This window comes from Barbatula barbatula (genome assembly GCF_947034865.1).
Source record: "Barbatula barbatula genome assembly, chromosome: 7".
NCBI lineage: Eukaryota > Metazoa > Chordata > Actinopteri > Cypriniformes > Nemacheilidae > Barbatula > Barbatula barbatula.
In genome coordinates this window covers 834,443-857,578 of record NC_136770.1, presented here as the reverse complement: position 1 = coordinate 857,578, position 23,136 = coordinate 834,443, and the positions used below count along the sequence as shown (strand labels likewise).

General features: G+C 39.5%; 1 protein-coding gene across 1 annotated transcript in view; it reads left to right on the top strand.

Annotated features, from left to right (window-relative positions):
* The first annotated feature begins 9,021 nt into the window (after nucleotides 1-9,021).
* LOC306896432 (potassium channel, voltage gated eag related subfamily H, member 7) overlaps nucleotides 9,022-23,136 on the top strand; it is a 31,998-nt gene continuing 17,883 nt past the window's right edge. Inside the window, exons 1-4 of the mRNA XM_079460430.1 lie at nucleotides 9,022-9,246; nucleotides 17,629-17,784; nucleotides 20,113-20,574; nucleotides 22,091-22,305. Coding sequence (XP_079316556.1) covers nucleotides 9,090-9,246; nucleotides 17,629-17,784; nucleotides 20,113-20,574; nucleotides 22,091-22,305 — 990 coding nt within the window. The 5' untranslated portion in view covers nucleotides 9,022-9,089. The remainder of the gene's footprint in view (nucleotides 9,247-17,628; nucleotides 17,785-20,112; nucleotides 20,575-22,090; nucleotides 22,306-23,136) is intronic.

The following is a 23,136-nucleotide window of genomic DNA, read 5'->3' as shown; positions in this document are numbered from 1 at the left end:
TATTGTTGTTAAGCCGGAACGAAAATGTATTCGTCGTCACGAATCGCTATTTTAATTGACACCTTAATTACGGCTAACACAAGTCATTAAAATGTAAGGTAGAGTACTCATTTGAATAATCATAGTGCTCGGCGTGCAGCGAGACCCCCTCCTTAAACTGAGAGTTAACTGCTAAAAATATATCCAATTAGATTTTGATTTCAGCTCAAGATAAAGCCATCCATCCTGTATTTATCTGGAATTGTCTTCGCTTCTGTTGCTTTCGCAGTCTGTTTACACCATTGATCTACTACAGTGACAGGTGTGATTTTTACCCCTGAAGCTTTGAAGCCTGTACTTTGTCAAACTCACACCTGTCTGAATCCAATCCGAGCATCACTGGCACTCACGAGGGCATTGTGGAGAAATGCTGTTGGTTTAAGACCCCGGTGTGTCTGTAACTCGCTGCACTTTAACCTTTCCCTCTCCGTCTCTTGCATCCGATTGGTTGAGAATGAGGTAAAGAGAGATTTTAACCTACTGAAATACAAATAGCTTAAATGTACCGGCCTCTCGTTCTACAATGCCGCTCGTGCGTCTCCGGCTGTGATGCATTGTCTCTCTGGAGACGCATTACACGCCTAATGGTCTGAGCGCGCTTCATTACTGCTTTAATCTAACATAGTGACATCATTTTATAACACACGCATTCATTTCATCACCCATTCACTCTCTCTATCTTTAAACATGCACACAAAAGACACGGCTTTACAAAAGCAGAATTTCACTTTCGGTAAAGGCTCGCTGTCGCTGCACATTTCCAAAGCCAGCGGACGAACCCTATTTTTCTTCACCTTTTTATCTCCCCTCTCTCTCTCTCTCTCTCTCTCTGTCTGTCTGTGTAAATGCCATCTGAGAAGAGAAGATTCTGACAGACTGACCTTGAGTCAGTGGCCATAACTCAACAGGTACTTACAGTGTGAAACAGATTGCTTTTATATGGGCCTGTAAAACAGATCCATCTATCTGTCTGTGTGCTGCGGGGATTCACAAAGTCAATCATATTTGTGTGTGTTCTGTTTCTCATTGTGCTGTAATAAGCAAACAGCCTCGTGCAGAAGAAAAGAGAGTTAAGGATTGTTCACAAACAGTTTGCTCCAAATGTCAGAGACTGAAAATCATTATTTAATTCTGGATTTGAAGATTTTGGAAAATGTATCCCAAGAAAACGTTTTATTCCAGATTGCTACGCATGGGCAAAAATAAGCCTTTTCTATTTTGAATTTTCTTTTGTCACGTTGACATCCAATGAGCATTTATTTCAGATGTTGTGCTTTCGGAAATTTAGTTTGGTGTACTGACCCGGCCTTTGCATTACATTGCTATCCATCAAACGCACCAAAGGACCTCAAAAATATAAACTTTGTCATCATTCACTTTTCCTTCTCTGGAACTCAAGAAGGTATTTTGAGAAATGTCTCAGTGGTTTTGTGGTCACACAATGGAAGTCAATGAAGTTCATTGTTGTTTGCTTATCAACATAAAATATCTTCTTTTGTGTTCTCATACATGTTTGAAATGACATGACGACGAGTAAATGATGAAGGAATACTTCAAAAGTATTTGCTTTACTGTAGCTCAGTGGTAGGTTCGGTCCTAGTGGATTGCACATACTTAAAAACAAATGTATAGGATAAAGCATCGTAATTCGCTTTGGATAAAAGCGTCTGCAAAATACATCAATGTAAAGTAAAAGTCTCTTGTTAACACTTCCAGATGTGAGACTCGGATATAAAAGAGCTGATCATCTGTTGGTTCTCGTTTTATAAATGAAGGTATAATTACCCAGACAGTCTCTTTATCTCAGTCTTAACATATTAAACACAGCTTGTCTCCACTGCACGTGGCACGTTGAGCGTCTCGAGTTGTGCATAAAACCTGTTAAAACAGCATAGTACGCTTACGCAGTGACCACACTAACTAGACGGAATAGCAGACGAATTAGCATACCATCTGAATTCAGCAAGCACACACAACTCCAGGGTCAATATGCATGTCAGCCGCGTGCGTGCGTGCGCGCGTGTGTGAGAAAGAGAGACAGAAAGAGGTCTCTCCAAGAAAGTCAAGTGGGGTTGACTCGCTCATCCTCTGTCTTCGCTTTCCTACGCTTTGGAAAGCCATCTCGGACTAACCCCAGAGAAATCCTCAGTGCAGGACAGACACGCGCAAACGTGTCTCCGGATCTTGGAGAGGCGGCTAATCCCCAGCACTTAAGGATGTCAATTTAATGCTTTTCCAAAAGACTGTTCATATCTTCACGCACTTAATGTCCCCGGCCTGCCCAAGTTTGACATCATCACACCCCCGGCTTCTGCAATCAGCCTTCCTCTCATAATTACGCAGAGCGGTTTTGTTTAATTACATTATGGGTTTCATTCGCCTCTGTTGTAGCGCTTCAGCATCTATTAAAGCTCTCGTGCGCGCGCGTGTGTGTGTGTGTGTGTGTGTGTGTGTGTGTGTGTGTGTGTGTGTGTGTGTGTGTGTGTGTGTGTGTGTGTGTGTGTGTGTGTGTGTGTGTGGTGGGTAATTATGAAATCGCATTGCTGAAAGCACACTGATGGCCATCACAACCACCATTCATTGCCTTTGCGATTAATTGCATCTTTTATTGTTATTATTGTTTAATCGACTCTGTAAAACAAAAGCTAATAAAAAATAATATATGATCCATTATAGTCGGCGCGTGCGGGTGATCGAGAGAGAGAGACTGTGTAATTACAGCCCTTCAGACCACAACACCACTATTTTAATGCGCGCACCTTCATAGGTAGAGAAACGTAATTGAGGATGAGGGGCTGAAATTAAAATGAAAGCTTAACATTAGACACACACAACCTTGAGATGCCATTTGAAGTGGTCGGAGAGGGAGAGAAACGCTGAAACGAAACGAGTGGGATGAAATATTTTGTTTTGGATACTGCGTGTCCGTTTCTCCGTAGCCGTCCGTTTAGAAGCGTAATCGCCTCATCTTCCCGTTCAAATGGCTCGGCCCACTCAACGGACCCTGACTAAGTATGCAACGGAGGGATGCAAAGATGCAAATGTGGGCCAGAATGATGAAAATATGAGGTAGAAGGTTAGCCAGAGGAATAATGACGCAGCCCCAGAAAAACCTCAGCGAGGCAAATATACAAGCATGTGGAGCTAATGACTCTTAATGCGCCGACGCCGGCCATCATTTCATAGTCCTCGCTCTTAATAAGCGTAGATGTAATGAATTGGTATTTAGAGGAGAAACTGTTTCCATACATCCGTTTAATGCCATTACTGGCCAAATTAACCTTGCAGCGGATTCATTAAGCTCGGTTCCTATTGGCTGATCATGCGGGGGAAAGGAAACGGATTAATGATGGACAACCTTTAAAACGCGGAGGGTTTTAGTGCTGTGAATGTGATGTTTGTGCGCGCACGTACAGGTTTCTCACTACCTGTGAGGAGCAAACTCAAAACATTTAACATTAATTCCAATGAGTTTAGTTTTAGACAGTTAGGTATATGGAAAGGTTTGACATTACAAGACTTCACACAACCTTTATGATGTTTGTTGAGTTCATGTAGGAGTTGGTTCCATGAGATCCCAAATGAGAAGATGATTGACATGTGTCTTTCTGACTCCCTCACTTCGACTTACAAAAGACAAGGAGATAAAGAAGAAACCCTGCGTGTCTTGTCTTAATCTTATCATGAGAATAAAACTGATTCAGTGTCTCTCTCTCTCTCTTCTCTCTTTCTTTGACTGATGTCAGTTAAGTGTGTTTCACTGACATAGTGTCTGTGTAAAATACGCTTTTTATAAGAGAAATAATGTAAGACAAAGATGTGTCATTAAAAGTTTAAAAAGGAAATGATCAAACAACTTGTACTCTGTCCAAGTACTCTGTACCATTCCATAGATTTATTAAGAAAGGTGGTAAATTTAGGGGCTGAAACATCATATTTTCTGTGATATGATATTGTGGGACACAATAAACAGTATTTGTCTCCATTTACTTTTATTTTATGCCAACATTCTTTAAATATTTATCTTATGTGTTCAAGGGATGGAAGAGCTGTATAGGTTAAGAATGTTTTTTATACTGTTTTCATCAGTTTATTTTATATGATTCTGCCGTGTGACAATCAATTCTTTTTTTGTCTCCTAATTATTATCATTATACTTTGTCATCATAAATAAAAAATGAATAATACGCATATCAAAATATGCCTAGATGGAGCACTTCGTTTCGACCCATCCAATGTCAGAAAACCTCATAAATATATTCAAAATGACAGATCAAGTGTTTGCGGATAAATCAAAAATAAGATCATTTTAAAGTCCCCAAACCAGAGAAGGTCCAATTCCGCGACAAATGATTCTTGGTTCTGATAATCATATTTATTCAAATCAAATATACTTTGTAAATCTGCTTAGTTGTGTAATACTCTTGCATTAATATACTCTGAATTAAATCAATTTTTAATATCATTAATAACAGGAATATGTTTTAGTTAGGTTGCAAACTGAAGTGCCGGTCTTATGAGTGGTGTTTGTGTCTGTTTGTTTGAATTGTTGGAGGATAATAAGCAAATACCTTTCCCCTAAATTATTTACATCTCTTCCCATTCTTCCTGTGGCTTTGCTTCTACCTACAGCGCAGCCACAGCAATGCCATCATTCTAATACAGTCTTCATTCTTCAGATTTAACAGATACAAATATAATTGATTTACATGATATTGTAGATGTTATAACCTTGATATGTTAAACTCTAGTCCTACTTGTAAACATGGCTCTGTATTATGTAAATGCTCTTTTATTTGTACATCCCTTTACATAAAACCATCTGCTAAATAAAGAAATGTAAAATGTAGAAGTACATTTTAAGTATAACTGAAAGTATGTAAAGATGCCTTGTGTTACTTTTTGAACAATGCAAATGTAAAAGACAATATTTCTTGCACAATAGAAAGTGTCCAATATCAAGTGGATCAAATAAGCAGTATTAGTTATTTGGTTAAATCCTGTCCTCCACTATCTAACATCTTTTCACATGAGGAAAAACTGATTGCACTTTGGAGAATCTGTTTAAAAATGAATCATGACTTCTTAGATTGAAATATGCTGCCATCTGCTGACAAAAGTGGTGTTGCACGATATAAACCGTGAATGGAAATCAGACTGCTATTGGACAATGACTTAATCTGACTATGTAGCTTTAAACAACTTCTACATGCACACACACATTTGCTCCACAATAACTCACAAAAGTGTGTAGTAAACTGTATGTGAGGAATTAAATCCCCTGACAAAGATTCCCATTTACACTTGCACTGTCTGTGACCACAGCGGCTGACGTAGATAATCTCTTTAAACTGTATAACCTGTACTGTACATTGCAGACGGTGACTGTGGGACAGCTGATAGCCGTCGGCTCGAGGGCAGAGGTTACATGTCAGACTGTGTTTCACTGATACAGACACACAATCAAAACACTGCTTCTTTGCCAAAGTGTAGCCTGTGTTTAATTGATATGTTTTGGCAGACGAAATGTTAGAGCTTGTGTAAGGTTTCTTTGGATCACGCTGTAAATATTTAAGACAAACCCAGTAACAGACGTATCACTGTATCTATCCGTCTGTCTGAAAGTAAATGTGCATGCTAAAGAAAGTAATGCAAAAGGTTGTAAAGTCCTTCAAATATGAACACAGAACATCAGTCAGACGAATTCCAATAGAAAAGAGCCAAACACCGCAAGTGAAATCTGTTCTTGAACTGAAGGAGGTTTGAGTTATGAATAGCTTTGCTCAGCATTACGCACTGAAAACATCTGACGAATGAATAAAACACTGGACACCCTCCAGACACAACACTCTTTGATATTAAACATTGTTTCAAAATTTTTACCATCTCTGTGATTTTACTGACTTATTTTGAAAGTCCATCAATGTAGAGTAAACCTGACTACACACATGTACATGCATGCCTGCACGTACACAACAAAAAATGCAACTTACACAATTAAAACATTATCAAAATCATGATTTATGAAATGTCACATACACCCTAATTTAACCTATTCTGCACTACTCACATCTGACTAATTTTTACTAAAATGTTGTTTTCTGTCATGATTCTGCCTGCTCTTGTCTTGATTTTCTGGTCTAGGAGCAGAATCATGACAGACCCACGTGTTTTATGTGGAGAGAAACATATTATTGTCAATCAGGACATAATATGCGTTCTCTCCTGTCTCGTCATTTGGCCCCGCCCCTCTCGTTCCTAGTATAGCTTTCCTCCTGTGTCTCATTACCCACACCTGCCCATCGTTATCTCCTTTGTTAGTCTCCCTATATAATGCCCTCTTGTCTATTGTCTTGTGCTCGTTGGTTGTACATGTTACCTTGTCAATAAGCCTAGTCTTGAGAAATACGGTCAAGTATATTCTAGTCTGTGTTAGTTTCAGTCTTAGTGTTTTATAGTTAAGTTCTTGTTCAGTGTTTAGTTATCAGTTTATTGTGTACCCATCTTTTTCCCCTCGTTTTTGTTTTGTTTCTGGTTTTATTATTGATTAAAGTCCTGTTACCCCTTATCCCCGCTGCCTGCGCTTGGGTTCTTCATTCACGTTCCTGATAGTTTTCTGTCAAATGTAAGTGCAGAACCAACAGTATTCAATGCCTGTGTGTATTCATGTTCACTAAATCAGATCTTGAGTCACTTTAGACATTAAAGGCACACATGTCAGACTGCACCTGTGTGTGTGTGTGGATAAATGTTCATCATATGATTCTTAAACCTTTTGATCCCTCGATCGTGAAAATGTGGTTGCGTCCTTGGCTTGTAAACTCATTCTGTCATTGTCACCAGTAGATGTCAGCACTGATGCATCCTCTGTTTCTTGCACCCCAGTGTGTGTTTATGTTTCCGAGGTCATAGAGACGCATTAATGATCTCTGAACACACCAGTAAAGCAGGCAGCGTTAAAGCAATGGAAAGTGCTGACGTGATGTCTCCGTGTCAAATGTAGTGTTTGTGTACTTGTGGATTAGGCTTAATGTTATATATCTAAGGGCGTTAAATGATGTGTATGTAAAGTGTGTGTTGGTCTGTTATTTTGTATTATGATATTTGGATATGCTCACATTTCTTCGACAATCAAGGGTTCAGTTAAAGTTCTAACTCATTGCAAACTTCTGTGGATTTGCCTGTTGTGTTTTCATTACAGGGGATTTTTAAATCGCTCATAACGTTTTCAGCAGCCTGGGGGAATAATCTGTTCTTCTCTCATGCTGTCAGAGTTCATTGCATTATTCGTTACAGAAGGTAAAATTCATTTTCTCAGCGGAATATTTTCAGCACCACGGACAGCCGCGAAATCCCACGCGACCGATGAAACCGCGCCTCTCACGTCACGCGATATTAAACCGATTCGAGCTGAATGTCTGTCGCTTTTTGAACAGCGTGCATGTGACCAATATGTTTTCACAATCTGTGTTCACCATCACAAATAACGCACAAAAAGAACTTTGGTCACTAAAGTGAAATCGTGCCGTTTTTCGTGGAAACTTTGAAAGCAGTAAGGACTTGATGTAATTGACTTTGACACAGTATAGCCGCAGATAAGGCTGTAATGGACCTTTCCGATTCGGACCCGAGCGCTTTTGACTTTGCTGTCATGGATATCCTGCGGGTGGAAAAAGGAAACCCCACGTGTTTTGGTGTTTGACGTGTTTCGCGGAGAGCGATCCGCGTGAACCGTTCCCTCCTCCAGCGCGCCCCTCGCGTGCTACGGATCCTCTCCAAACCGCGTCGCGAGGGCCCCGCGCGGAGACACAGACGTCACAGCTGGCTTTTCATCACACCGCTGCTTTGAGATGCCGCTCGGACCCGCAGCCTCTCAGCGCGCCGCGTTCTCTCTCCTTTCGTTTCGCGCAACGGCCACCGAAGACCAACACGGGAATGCATCGCGGGCAGCGGGATTCTAACGTCAACGGGAGCGGTAGACAGAAGGAGAAGACTCCGCCGGAATGACCCCGAGTCTCCTCGCGCTGCGCTCCTGAAGCTCGTCAACCGGATTCACAGGGACGCGCGATCCCGACCAGGCGTCAGTCATGCCGGTGCGGCGGGGTCACGTCGCGCCGCAAAACACATTTCTCGGCATTATTATTCGCAAATTTGAAGGACAAAGTGAGTGTCAGATTTTTCATTTTATTTGCTTTAATATCGTTTGCGCTTTATGTGACGCGCTGGTGGAAGCGTAAAGGTTGTGGGTTCGAGCCCAAGAGAACACGCAGCATACGGATAAAACATATGCATCATCGGTAAAAATGTGATTGCCTTTCACTGTTGATACCCTGAAATAGAGAGAATTCACAACTCATTTCAGTATTACATTGATGTCCGCATTCAGTTTGATAAGCTTTGGGCTGTTTGTCATTGATTTGTTTAAGTGTTTAAGAGCGCGGGTTGTGTTTGCGCGTTCTCCATGAGTTGTAAGGAAACTGTTCATTGATGTTGTCCTGTGTTGAGTTAATTGCGTGTCAGGATCTGTTCGGTTTGTTTAAGTGTTTATTCACACTACCTCGGGCTCTCGCGCCTTCTATCTAGTATCACACTGATTCAATCGGCACACAATAAATGTGCTTTGAATAAAAACGTACATGTAGGCCTAAGTACTAAACTGAAGAGGACATAAGCACTATGTGTTTAAAACACACATGATATAATAACCGATTACACTGATATTTCTTGTTTTCATTCATGCTGTAAAATGTTTTAATGGGTTAGTGCCATACAGATCGAGCGTGTTTGTATGTTTATTCTGTTGACTAGCAGATACTGTCCATCCTCAAGGCCATAATACAAACAATTACAATCCTCCTCATTTGAATGCACACTAAAGCAACTTCTGTAACTCAAACAAATGAGCATGGCTCTAGAAACACCAACATTCTTCTCATAGTGAATGTATAATAAAATGTTTCACTCTGTTCTACGCAGACAAGAGATTTGTGATAGCCAATGCACGCGTCCAGAACTGCGCCATCATCTACTGCAACGATGCCTTCTGTGAAATGACAGGCTTTTCTCGGCCGGACATCATGCAGAAGCCGTGCACCTGCGACTTCTTGCATGGACAGCTGACCAAACGGCACGCCATCTCGCAGGTAGCGCAGGCACTGCTGGGCTCGGAGGAACGCAAATTGGAGATCATGTATTACCGCAAGGACGGTATGTATCATCTTTATGTGTGTGAAATAGCGTGTTTATGATGAAATCCCTTGGCAACAAATGTTTTATAATGAGATCTAGTATGTATATTTCGTAATACTTGATGCCCTTCATGAAACTACACGTCACACACTTTACATTCAGGGATTCATACAGAAATGTGCGAAACACAAGGGATTTGGGGCTGTCAGTTAAAAAACACAGTTGTATTCAGACCTTCCGAACAATAACGCAGAATGAGACTGAACCACGTGCTAATTCATGTTATCATTGAAAACATCATAGTGTTCGGTAGCAGCTTGATTTTGTGTTATTATTGGTTTTCTAGGAACAAACTAATCCATGGGATTTGCGATAATAACAGAAGGAGAGAGTTTAGAGGAGGTTAAGGTCTATGTGATGGCTTCAGTTGCGTTGGATAGGTTTGTCTCAAATCACAGTGAAACCAGAGATGAGTTTGAGACAAAATGAAGAAAGAGTAAGGCACAAAATAAACAGTCTGATAGCCGAAATATTAATATTCTAATGATGAAAGCATTGCTATAAAATCTGAAGCGTGACTATCATCATTTTGCGAATAATTATTCAAAGAAACTGTAGGGTAAGTGTGTTGACTCGTACGCTTTTCTTCGCACATTATTACAGATAAAAGCAGCGTTGTATTCTGTGCTTATTGAAGGCTTTTTAATATTAATGCATTTAAATTGTAAATAAATCAAATTTGCTTTGGAAAATAACACAGTGCTAAACAGCTTCAGAAAGAAAGCATCTACATGTAGAAATGAGAAAGTCTGGATTAGTGTTTCAGATAAACAAAAAAAACATACGTGTGTAATATCCAATAGAAAAGCAACAGCCGGGCACCTGCGTGCATATTCTTCATTTACCTCAGATGTCTTGCTCTTTTGTTTCTCCTTCGGTGCATAAAAAGCTGTGCACTTCTTCTACGCATCTCACATGTTCATCACCAAGATTTATTGTAACATTCGTTCTCTAGAGAACTCTAATGGGAGATTCTTCATTTTATCAGGGCAGATCTCATTCCTTCTGCCGGAAGCCACGACCACAACAACAGCACTTTCTCATACTGTAATACAAAGTGTAAATGTGTAAGAGTGCATTATCTGAGAAGGATGTGAAGCTATCATCCATCCATCCATCCATCATTCATGCCCTTTAGAAATTCAATAACTATTTAAATGTCTTTTAAATAGAGAAAAGTGATAGAGAATGTCTATTTAATTTTATCAATCGTAAAAGCAAGAGCATAAAAGATGTCTGCTCACATAATTCACAAACTATCTGGCATTCCTCTTTCATTTCACCTCTTTGTTTTTATGTCTCACAGGGGAATTCTCGTTTTTTTTTGTCAAACCCTTTTCTGTCCTATCTTTATTGAACTAATGGATATGTCATTATGCTGGTTTCCACCCTGGAGACGTCAGATAAATGCTCTTCTCCCTGTGAGGTGTAAATGAGGCTCTTGTGCCTCGCGCTCAACTGGGATTTTTATTCTGATTTCCACCCCGAATGCATTAAAATGTGAACAATGAGCAGGTGCGGGTTTCATTTTTAGAAAATCCTTTGTGTCTTTTTTCTGTTTCGTGGTACTCCTGAAAGAGAACCTATCATTTCCAAGAGGGATAATTCAGCAGTTTCTCAGTCCCATCTCAGTCATGTTATTTTAAGCCTTTGTGATTTATAGGACAAAAGAGGTAGAAGGCCTTTCAATCACTTCTCAAGTAAACAGTGACTGAAGCTTTCGTTTCCAAACATTAAATCTAACATTTTGTATTCCATGAAAGAAGGCGACTTAAAAAGGAGGTTTAGAACGGCGTAATGGCCATTTCTTTTTTGTGAAAGATCCATTTAAAGGTGCAGTTCATAACCTTTGACTTTCTATCAACATCTACCTCTGTATGAAACACTAAATTGCAGGCTGTTTTATGTACTTTACATTGAAGTCAAATTACATTAAATTAACAGCAAAATCATACCGTACAGCTCAAATTGTAAACCGTTATTTGTAGGCTACAAGGTACAAAGACTTTTTTTGTAACACCGTTAATTGGAACAGGACAGTATAGAGCTGACAGTTAAGCGTTGGGCAGATTGGGAGCGGGTTCGGCAAAGGACCCTCGAGACTGGAATCGGGTCTCGGAGTTGCTGAAAGTTCATTGATGCTATATGTCGGCACACTGACCACTGGGCTATCGCCGCTGACCTTTTCTTTATTTCGACGAAAGTTAGAGATCGTACAAATCATTTTTATTCTCTAGTAAACCAGTGTTCACAGTACTTCATAAAGCCCAGAAACCAATACACTGAACCAAAGTACGTAGTGTATCCTATTAAGAACACTTTTAATCTCCACAGAACCTTACGGCAAACTCAAAAGCCATTTTCAGTCAAAATCATTTTTGGTTAGAAGAGGGTTCACACCTAAGAAACTAATCGACTTCCATCATCAAAGAACAACATTTAGGCTAAAATCTTTAAAGAGCGTAAATTGTTGAATCTCAGAGATTTGCAAAATTGATGTTTTTTAATTTTCAAAATATTACATTACATCAAATTCAAGAGTTAATTTTCAAGGATTTCATTTCCAAGGATCCCTGCAGGCCCTTACTTCATCGCACGCTCACTTACACACATTCACATCATGTTATAGACGACAATGCGAGGTATTCATGAATACGGGTTATGCCTCATCTAGCATTTCTATTGCAGTAGATAGAATATGATAGCCCCGCATCACATTTCGCATCTTTTCCACGTGACATTTGTTCATTTAAATGTAAAAGTGCTGTGGCGCGCACAAATACGGCATTGCATTGTCATGCGTTTGATTCCCAAAGAAAACGTGTATTGATAAATGACAAACTACGATTAAATGCAGTTTCTGCATTTTTGAATGTTTCGTGGTAAATTCCTTTTAAGACGTTTATTGTATAAGCTCTAAAAATCTACTGGAATTATATAACAGTATATAAGAATAAACATCAGGTAACATTTCTTAAAAACATTTGTGCATTTGGTTAATGTGTCATAGACTAATGGAAGGTGTTGGTTTATTGTAGACAAAATGAGTAATCCTGTGAAACAGTGACCCATTTGCCTCTTTGTTCTGTCTGTTCTTATTTCAGTAATGAACATATGCTGTCATGATGCCCTACAGGCCTCTCTGTATATGAGTTATTAGCACGCAGCTCCACCATGCCCATGTTTTCCATGTCATGTGAAACAGTGTACATGTACAAAAAACAGGTGCTTCAAAAGGTTCTTTGATGCCATAGACTTTTAACATCTGAAGAACCTTTCTGTTTCAAAAAAAGTTTTTTTTGTAGCGAAAAAAAGGTTCTTCAGATGATAAAAACATAAGAAAGAGATGGTTCTTCTTTAAAGAACCTCTGGCTAAATGGTTCTTTGTGGAACCAAAAACGGTTCTTCTATGGCATCGCTGTGAACAACCTTTTAAGCACCTTTATTTTTAAGAGTGTACACAACCGTTCAAAACACATTATTTATTTTAGTAAACACAGTTCCGCTAGGATACACATTTTACATTTCATTCGACGGACACCTGCGATACATGTCTTTCAAAGGAACCTAACATGTATGGTGTTAATACAATGCTCGATCGAGATGGATATTTGAACTTGAACATGAATTTGGATTTGTTGATACTGGCAGCTACGTGCATTGTGTTTGAATCACTGATCTTTATAAATGACTGGATTGCGCATAGAACGTGGAAGGTGAAGCCACCGGAAGTGTTCGAGTGTATGTTTATTTTGGGCAGAAACGATGTAAGGTTAGTGTTGGTATAGATCTGTTATAAAATAAAACTTCATGGGTTTAAGAACATACATAGTCTATATTTATCTGTATTTAGAATGAGCACATTTGTCATATGTTGTGCCTCGTCCGTCTGCTGATCTGTTATGTACGCTACAGTAATGAAGATGAACTCTCTCTCTCTCTCTCTCTCTCTCTCTCTCTCTCAGAGATACAAAACAGCAGAAATAAAACATATTAGGACTCATTATTATATGTAGGCTACAGATTGAAAATTCTGTGTCAGGCGCTGGAAATCTTTTAAGACAAACAGTTTTCTGTGAGAAGGAATGAATCAGAAATCTTTTTTATTCGAGTACATTTTTATAATTTTTGGTCGCCAGAGAAACGCTGGTCTATCCTTCAGTTTCATTTTACATCGTCTCTTCACTAGATGTGGATTAATAAAGCAACCTTTGATAAAAGCCATTGATCTTAATAGGAGTTTTTGTCCTAACACGCTGTTTGGCCGGCTGGTTAGATTTTTTTAAGCAGTTATGTGGTTGTCAGCTCCGTCCAAACACAAATCCCCTTTTTTGTAAACTTAATTTTTTTAAAGTTATATTTTGAGGTTCTATTTTTGTACTAATCAGAGGATAGTGGAGAGAGACGGGGTGTGATGGGGATGAGATTTTCAGAAAGAGCTGACAGAAGCAGATTATTATGGTCTGTCTAACACATCCTTTGTGTGTGTTATTTCTCTTCTGTAGTGGAGAAATAACTGACCTTCAACAGCCATCAGTCACAGTGTTTGATTGTGTGTGTGTAATCCCTATAGGGGTCCCTAATGTCCCCACAAAGATAGATATACCAGCAGATTTTGACCTTGTGGGGACATTTTTCAGGTCCTGGTGAGAAAAACAGCTTATAAAGCAAACAGAATGATATCTATTGAAATGTTTAAAATGCAGTTTTTTTATGATTATTAGGTTTAGGTGTTGGAGGGATAGAATATATCATAAGCATGATATAAAATCAATGGAAGTCAATGGAAAGTCCCCATAAAACATGGAAACCATCAGTCATTTGATCCTGTGTGCGTGTGTGTGGGGAGACGGCTAAACTGAAAATGTGATGTATACATGATGTATACAGATCCAAACACAATCACACACTAACAGTTATCATCATTGATTCTTCTTAAAATGTCACTAAGATAAGGAAAGGTAAAGCGGATAGGCTGATGAATAAATGAATGTTCTGTATTGATTTGTAAAGGTATGACTGTGAAAAAGATTGTGTTAGCGTATGGATTACTCGGTCTAAAGACGTCTCCACGGCCTCTGTAGGTTTAATTATTGATAATGGAAATTGAATCTCATGAAATTCCGTCATCTTGAAACAAGAACTGAGCTGAATATATTCTGTCGGTTCATATAGAAAACAACATAAACACGTGTTCACACACTTTTGATCGAAACATTTCAGAACCCAACACACCATACAACCCCTTCAGGTCCGAATACAGCACATTAAAAAATAAAAGACACCGATATCCATGTTGTCTTGACAATATTCGGTGTGTTCGCTATAATTCGTGTATGATATTGTCATATAGGTGTCCTCGAGCAGGTCACATGATTGACAGCTCAAGTAACACATGAAGGTACATGTCAGAGAGCGAAGCTGTGTTCTCCGTCTCCTGTGACTGTCAAATGTTGAAGCCCGGTTGAGCTCAGTTTACCGTAGGGGTGAGAAATGATGATTGCATCCCGAGCGATGTCCGTTCTGTCTGCTTCTCTTTCACGCTGTGATGCCTGCGGCGCTCGGATGCGCTCGGAGGAACCTATCAAGAGTTTGCAGAACAGCGTGATCAAATTCAAGAAAGGCTCTGCTTAAATTGTGCTAAAGTAAGCCCACCGCTGTACCGCTTCATCAAAGACAAAACCATTCCCTCTGAGAACTGCTGAGAGATGTCCGTATTCTAAAACTAGGGCTTTGATCATCACTTACATGAAAACATCCTGCAGTACACTATAGTATTTACAAGAGTAACCGGTGGTAAATTGTATTCGTAATTATGCTACGTGAACTATACGTCACATGTGACCTGCTGACCTCTCAGTTCCTCTCGGGTGTTTGACTGTGGTTTCTTCTGCTTTACACACTCAAGACATGCATCAGATCGCCTTTCCTTTAAGACGTCACTGGGTCAAGAGATTCATTCTTTATTCATGGAGGTCACGGCAATGGGTGGATTTAAAACCACTCTTTAAGTCGACAGGTTGCACAAACACACGCATGAACACAACGTGAAAGTCTTTCTCAAACCGCGAGGACGAACGTTATTTTTCTATACATACATATCCATACATTTATCCATACGAATGTGTGTTTTCTTCTTACTGTCATAAAACTGCTGAAAATATTGCATGTGATTGAAAAATCAATTCAGTTTCCATTAAAAGTCAAATAAAAAAGATGATATTTTGGAGCTGGTGTAAATAAGTTCATAAACAGTGTTGGTTGCTACAAGTTACTAAGTAAAGCGTTACTGTAATTGAATGACTTTTCCCTTTTGAAAATGTAACAGATTACTCTTATTTTATCTGTCATTTAATTACTGTTACTTTTCATATTAACTTTTATGATTTTTAAACAAAACTCAATTAAAGTCAATGGTCATTCCCATATAGACAGATAAACATATATGATTATATATTGTATGTATGTGTGTGTGTTGTATGTTTTCCCTCGGCTCTCAGTTTAACGCAGTAGCGTGAAATTCAAGCGTTTTAAGCATTTATTCAGTTCTGTAAAGTTAATCTCTTAAGCTTCTCTTCTCCACACAAACACGAGGATTCCCTGAACACTTTCCTGAATGTTCCTCTCACCTGAGTTAATACCAAGCATATAACCAAACCAGATTCGAACTGTCAGGTTGTTGCCCTCCATAAACATTATATTAATGCTCAGTCGGCCAATAAATTCTGTTCCACACACAAAGTTAAGCCAATTTCCAAAGTATTTAAACAGCTTTAGAGCCGCTGGAGGACGACACTGCAGCACTAGTTCTTGTAGACAGTATGTATTAGGGTTAAAAGTGTCTAAAATCATTTAATTACAAACCAATTCCTTCGTTTGACTGTATGATTGACTTCCATATGAGATTATATGAAGAAGTGAGAACAATGTGTGTGTGAGTGAAGAACACGCAGTCTTTCTCTGGACGGAGAGTTTTTAAGGATTAAAATGCTGTTCTTGCTGATATTTTAGCTTGGCCTTGAGTGAAAAAGTCTCTCTCTCGCCCTGTCTGTCTGTCTGTCTGTCTGTCTGTCTCTCTCTCTCTCTCTCTCTCTCTCTCTCTCTCTGGGGATGTATGGTGTTATGTGGTGATATTGATAGTGATGGAGCTGAGGGTCATAGACAGATTACTCTGGGTTTATACCTGTCCGTCTTACTCCATTCATCAACTACAAAAAGAGAGAAAAAGATTAGTAACATATCATTGGTGTCCTTCTGAAACCTCAAATCTCCATATTTTTAGCCATAAAACAATATTATTTCTTATGTTTGTCACTGTCTCCAAAATGAGATAACTCCAAAACTCCTGTTTTCTTTTGTTAAGTCCAATGAATATCACTCAAACTACAGTTGGTTTGTTTTGATTTGAGCCATAATAACTCATAAATACAGCTAATTAACGCAATAAATCATTTTGGAACTCTTCATAAACTATAATATATACTATATTTGAGCTATATTGCTTATATTATTGATCTTCAATAATATCGACATTTCTGACTCTTTTTCTTAAATATTTAAGACGCAGATGAGACTCAAGCAAAAGTTTCATTCGCTCTCCATTTAATCTCACTGATGTCAATGAGCAATACTTCAACAATATATGAACAAGATTTCATCTGGGATTTTTCTTATGGCGTGGTATATAATGCAATGTTTATAATACTATAAATGCAACTTAAATAACAATATCGCTTACAAAAATACGGAATACATAAAAAGCACAATTACAGTATATAATGACTTAAAACAAAAGTGAATTGGCTTTGTGAACGGCGTCATTAAAAGAGAAGCCTGCGTCTCAAGAGATCACGGATTTGGTTATCATATCAATTATTGCCGTACATTAGACTGCTCGTATTAATGTACTGGAAAATGGAAATGATTGCAATGAAAATACTAATGGTCATGGCGATGATGCGAGTGGTTACGTCTTCGGATCATGACTCTTAGCTCTTGCACTCCAGTAATGATCAACAGTTTTTATCAAATCAAAGTGGAATCAAAGCACTAAAGTCTGCTTCCCTCCAGGGCCATCTTGCCCTTTGGTTGCCATGGCGACCCGCATCTTTAACTGTCAGGAATGATTCTGCCAAACTACATAACCGTCAACGTCCGCACACACAAAAATATGCTTGTTGAGCGGATTCACGTACAGTACGAACGGACCTGCTTTCATTTTGTCATCATGTCTTATTTATTTATTGCAGATTTATGTTAGATACATAGGCCACGGCAGATGCTTCGGTCAGTTATGAGCTGACACTTGTGTTAATAATGATCGTTGATTTGTGTCCGCAGGATCAGACTTCATGTGCACGACACACATCATTCCGGTAAAGAACCAGGAGGGCGTTGTCATGATGTTCATACTGAGCTTCGATTATGTGCTGAATGACGGAAGCATGGACTCATTAGACCGACTCAACCACACCTCTCCAACCAGACAAGAACAAAGTGAGATTCATCCTTTCTTTCTTTTCTTCAACTGATCTCTGCATGTGCAAATCTCTGCCAACAAATCAGAACATAGAAGACATACAGTACAGGTGTAATATGGCTAGAGACGTACAGAATAAAGATGGAGATTGAAGGAGAAGCTTCAGCTCACCAGTACACACTGTCAGAACGGAAGGCCAGACAGAAATCAAATGAAGAGCGGCAAAATAATTTATCTGACATTGTGTTACAATTATTCGGATCCCTGAGGCCAGTGCTGCACTCGCTTCATTTATAAGACCATGTTCAGGGAATCTGAGCTCACTTAACCACCTCGTGTGCATGTGTGTGTTATCATCATGACAAATGTTCATAGAGACTTGCAAGCAACAAAACTGCTGTACAGCATTTCTGCCAAAAATGCAACTGCATCAGTTTACGAACGAACGCACACGTGCGCATACACACACACACACACACACACACACGGACAAAGAGAAACCGTGCTTAATGTCTTCTTCTGAGACTGTATTGGAAAGTCACATCTGAGCTATGAAATCCAATTAATATCCAATGCTAATACCATCTTCCCGGTATCATAGCAACAAGAGATGTTTTGAAAAGGACATCTGTGTGTGTGTGTGTGTGTGTGTGTGTGTGTGTGTGTGTGTTAGAGATGCTGCTATAAAGCGATGCTTTGCCATGGCAATGCAGTCCATATTTTGCCGAGACACACTTCACGATGCTTAAAAAAGCACCATGGCGATCTTGCATCAGGGACGAAAATAGATTTCCTTCTGCCCAAGAGAGCCGAGCAAACGCTAACCAGCCTGAAACATTTACAAGCTTTTCCATCCTGACATTTGTCACCGCGTCTCTAAACACTGTCAATGATTTAATAAAATGATCGAATCAAATAAAATCAAGGACGTCAGCTACACCCCCGTCCACCATCAAAGCCTCTTTTGTGGGGTGAGATAGTTTTGTTTTGATGAAATGAGGATATAAATAGCCCAGTTTGGAGAGTTTTTAATTAATGCCGGCGTGCTATTGAAACCCCAGAGAGAGACAGAGAGAGAGAGAGAGAGAGAGACAGAGAGAGAGAGAGAGAGAGAGAGAGAGAGAGAGAAATCGGCTTCAAGAGAAATAAATCACGTTTCATTAAAAGTATCGATTTATATCCTTAAAGGCTTAAAGTTCTGCTTGAAAAATATAATGCACAGTGTTTTTAGTTTGATATTATACAGTCAATACGAGTTATTTCATTGAGGTGCAGGTACAGAATAGTAAGGTTATAATGATGTGAAGTATTGTGCTTTTCATAGAAATCAAGTTTCTGTTCATGTTTTGAGATATTCTTAATCTTCCAAAAAACAGAAGTCTTTCAGTAAAAGAAATATGAATCACAACATGTCTGTTTCTCTTTAAAAAAATTAAAAGCCTGTAGTTAATTTTTTATCAAGTTTATGATGTTAAAAGTTTAAGCAGCACATTTCAACATCATTTTACAAATCTTGTATTAAAAGATGGAGCAGACTGTATAAGACCTGACAGCAAACTCACATCTCACACAGAAGAGTCTTTTATGATTTCTCATGAAGCTTAAAAGCTACGGCAGACCAAAATGTCCTGTTGAGAGTGAAAAAGGAGATGAAAAATACACGATGACTATTTTTGGTAAATAAGAAAATGAATTTGCATTTGAATACAAACAACATTTTTAAGACACAATACTACTGTCCTCTTTTTTTAAATGACATAAGTAAAATAATTTCAAATCATTATATTTAGGTTATATTTAGAAACGTGTTTCAACAGCTCATGAGTTTTCTCATGGCATCAATAATGTTATTTTAGGTCACACTAAGTCTTGTGGTATTGTAATATTTGATTTAGCCGGCCTCAGTGGTCCATAAATAATGTATCTTTATTTTCTCGGTGGCAGATATGAAGCTCAGGTAATCAAATCCTGAGGCTTTTCTGGCCCCACAGAGGAGGGAGAAAGAGATCTCCTCTCATCTTCTCTCATCGTTTCATCAATGCACGTGTCCCAGTTTCTCCTCCACCAGAGACACCGCTGCTTGTTTAACATTCAGACACTTCTTATTAAAGATCTATGCGGCAGGTCGGACCGCGTGGACCCCGTCAGCATAGCCTTATTTGACGCCTGCTGTCAAACTCGTTTATTTACTGTACAGTTACAAAATGACAACGTCATATTAAATCTTTGATTATAATCATGGAAATAAATGTAGTTCAATACAAATGTGAGGTAATGAGGTCCCTGCCTTCCCTGAACCATGAACCCTGGTCTTGTCTTTCTCTTTCTATGTATTCTTTTTGTAGAAAAGGGCCGTTTCTTTCGCTTCCGTCTGCCGGCGCCGCTGAGCATGCTGGGAGTGAGCAAGCAGTCTCTCCCTCAGGAAGACCCGGATGTGGTGACCATCCATTCGGCTGATCAGAACGAGAAACACTCGTCCTGCTCGTCGTCTCTCTCTCTTTCCCTCTCTCCACGTGAACTCCACCCCCCCACCGGTGAGAGCTGTAGCCCCTCCTACGGAAATGACACCCAGGCTCTGATTGGTCAGAGTTATTTGGGGTCGTGCTCACCGATCTCGGGGCCGCAGGATCACTCGTCTCCGCGGGGCCCGTGGGAGCGGCCGGACTCTCAGAAGCCTGTGGGGGATGTGTCCCGTAGGGCGTCACGGGCCAGTATGTGCACGTTCAGAAGAGCGTCATCGTCACATGATCTAGAAGGACTCGGCACACACACACAGAGGACGTACCGTGATCGGCACGCAAGTGAAGGTACACAAACACACACAAACACCTGTACAAGGTGTATGCTTTCATACAGATGCAGAATGATGAGAATATATCAAAATATTTAGTTTTCATTGTGCAAACGGGCACAAACATGCAACCGATATAAGAATTAATGGCAAAATAATTTATGAATGTGTTATCAATCATGAAATATAGTGCTCATAAGTTCTGGATGTGTTTTAAATGTTTTTCAAATGTTCTGTTCAATTTAATTGTTCAGTGTATGAAATTTAGCGGCATCTAGTGGTGAGGTTGCAAATTGCAACCAATGGCCCACTCCGACTCTCCCTTTAGAAGCACAACGGTGGCCGACACAGAACTAAGATATCGTCACGTTTTCGCTTCTTTCCTGAAGAAGATATCACGTATTTACGAAAGGCATTCTGTAGAGCAGTTTGTCCGTTTAGGGCTACTGTAGAAACAACATGGCGTCTTCCATGTAAGGGGACCCACGGGGTATGTAGATAGAAATAGCTCATTCTGAGGTCATACCAAACTCTTACATGGACATTTGATAGAGTTGATAGAGTTAGCATATCAATCAATATAGAATTTCTATGTGTTATTAATGCGAGAAATGTTATATCGCGCATCCAGTTACTCCATTTCGTCTCCTCTATCTTCAGCCATTTGCTTATCTATAAGTCCCCTCTCCCCATAAACACGCAATAATCCCGGGTGTAAGAGACGCATTTTCAATAATCGACATCTTCAATAATAAAGACTTTTGATTTTCTGGGTGCATTTCCTCATATGTTGTCTCACACACGCACTCCCTCACGTGCAGTAACACTCTTTCACCTCTCACACGTCTTTCACTGTGTGTTGTTTTATCTCTCTCTCTTCATCATCTGTACTCTGTTGCTCTCTCAGATAACGGCCGTAGTATTAAAGGTAACAGATCTGATATTCAACACGTTTGTGTCTGTCTGTCTGCCTGTGTGAAGCATGCTCAGGCTGACACTGAATGCTGCACTGAACACGCACAAAATTACCCAGAATGCTCGGACACATCACACAATGTGCATGCATCAGATTAACATGCATGATGAAGCACTCAAAACTCAAGATCTAACAATAAGCTTTTTGCAGCTTGTCTCTCTCTCTCTCTGAATTGACATTATGCTCCACCCCTCCGGTCAAGGTGAATGTATTCTGCCACAGAATGAATTCTTTTCGATATGTGTGATGTTGTCGTGAATCGTTTCACCGTATGAGACCGACCACTTCAGATCAGTCACATGTTTACGTCACATGACCTTTGACCTCTTGACTTTCCAAAAGTGAAACCCTTCTCTATCCTCCCTCTCTTTGGCTCTCTCCTCATTGGCTAGTGTCGCGCTCTTGGATGGCCGGGGGTATGGCTTCAGCTTCTCTATTTTGTTGTCCGTCATTTGGTTTAACCGATCGGTGGCATGTCTCTGTCGTCTGTGCATTTTTTTTAAATATCGGTCTACAAAAGCGCATTGTAATCACTGTTGCCATGTGTGCGCTGTAGGTCCATTCAATCAGATCAAATCCAGTTTGTTGGGTTCCACGTCTGACTCGAACCTCACTAAGTACAGCACCATCAACAAGATTCCTCTCATCACCCTGAACTTCTCCGAGACCAACAACGACAAGCGGGCGTCCTCGCCACATTCCTCTGAGAAAACCATCATCGCACCCAAGGTCAAAGATCGGACACATAACGTCACAGAGAAGGTCACACAGGTGAGAAAGAGATTCATTAACCTGTTTCAACGCAGCAAACAACACGATATCACACTGTATCACAAATATTCGACCAGTATTTTCACATTTACCAAATTTGAAGAGAATTTGTTAAAAGTCCAAAAACGACATTCTTAATTCACCGTCCTGATCTTATTGTGCATAGTGTATATTAAAATGGATGTTATTATAGGAAGAAAATGTGTTTATAATAGCCAAATATCTATTTAGCCCTTATTTTATGCCAGAGCTATTCTGTCGTACAAGGTGAAGTTTATATCTGATCTATGTAATCCAAATCTTGAGGATTACATGAAAACTGAACCCCTGCTGTTGGAAATCCTGTTAATACTTAATTCCACTTAACGTTCAATCATGGAATCAATGTTACGATAAAAATAGCGGATAGTCATTGATTTACAAAAGAGAAAGATGCTCTCAAATGTGAATTTGACCTCCACCTAACGCCTCAAATCTGCACACGTGCATCCTTGTTTTGCTTCATTTTAATGGGTCACGTCTCATCTTCATCCAGTCCTGTAAAATCAAGAATGTCCTGTTTCACTCAAAAATACGATGTTACAGCAAACGTACGTAAGGTGCTATAAGAAATCACTTCATTAAAGTTATCATTTTATAATCATCAAGTATTTTTAACTATTGTAGGTCATTGAGGTAGAAACACACACAACAACCGAATAAACAAACACATGACTCAGTTTTCTCTCTCTCTCCCACCTCTTCTCTTGATCTCTCTATTTCTGTCAATAGCACTGTTTGTTTGTTTGTCACATTATAGACTTGTTGCCTTTAACTAACCAGATGGCCGGT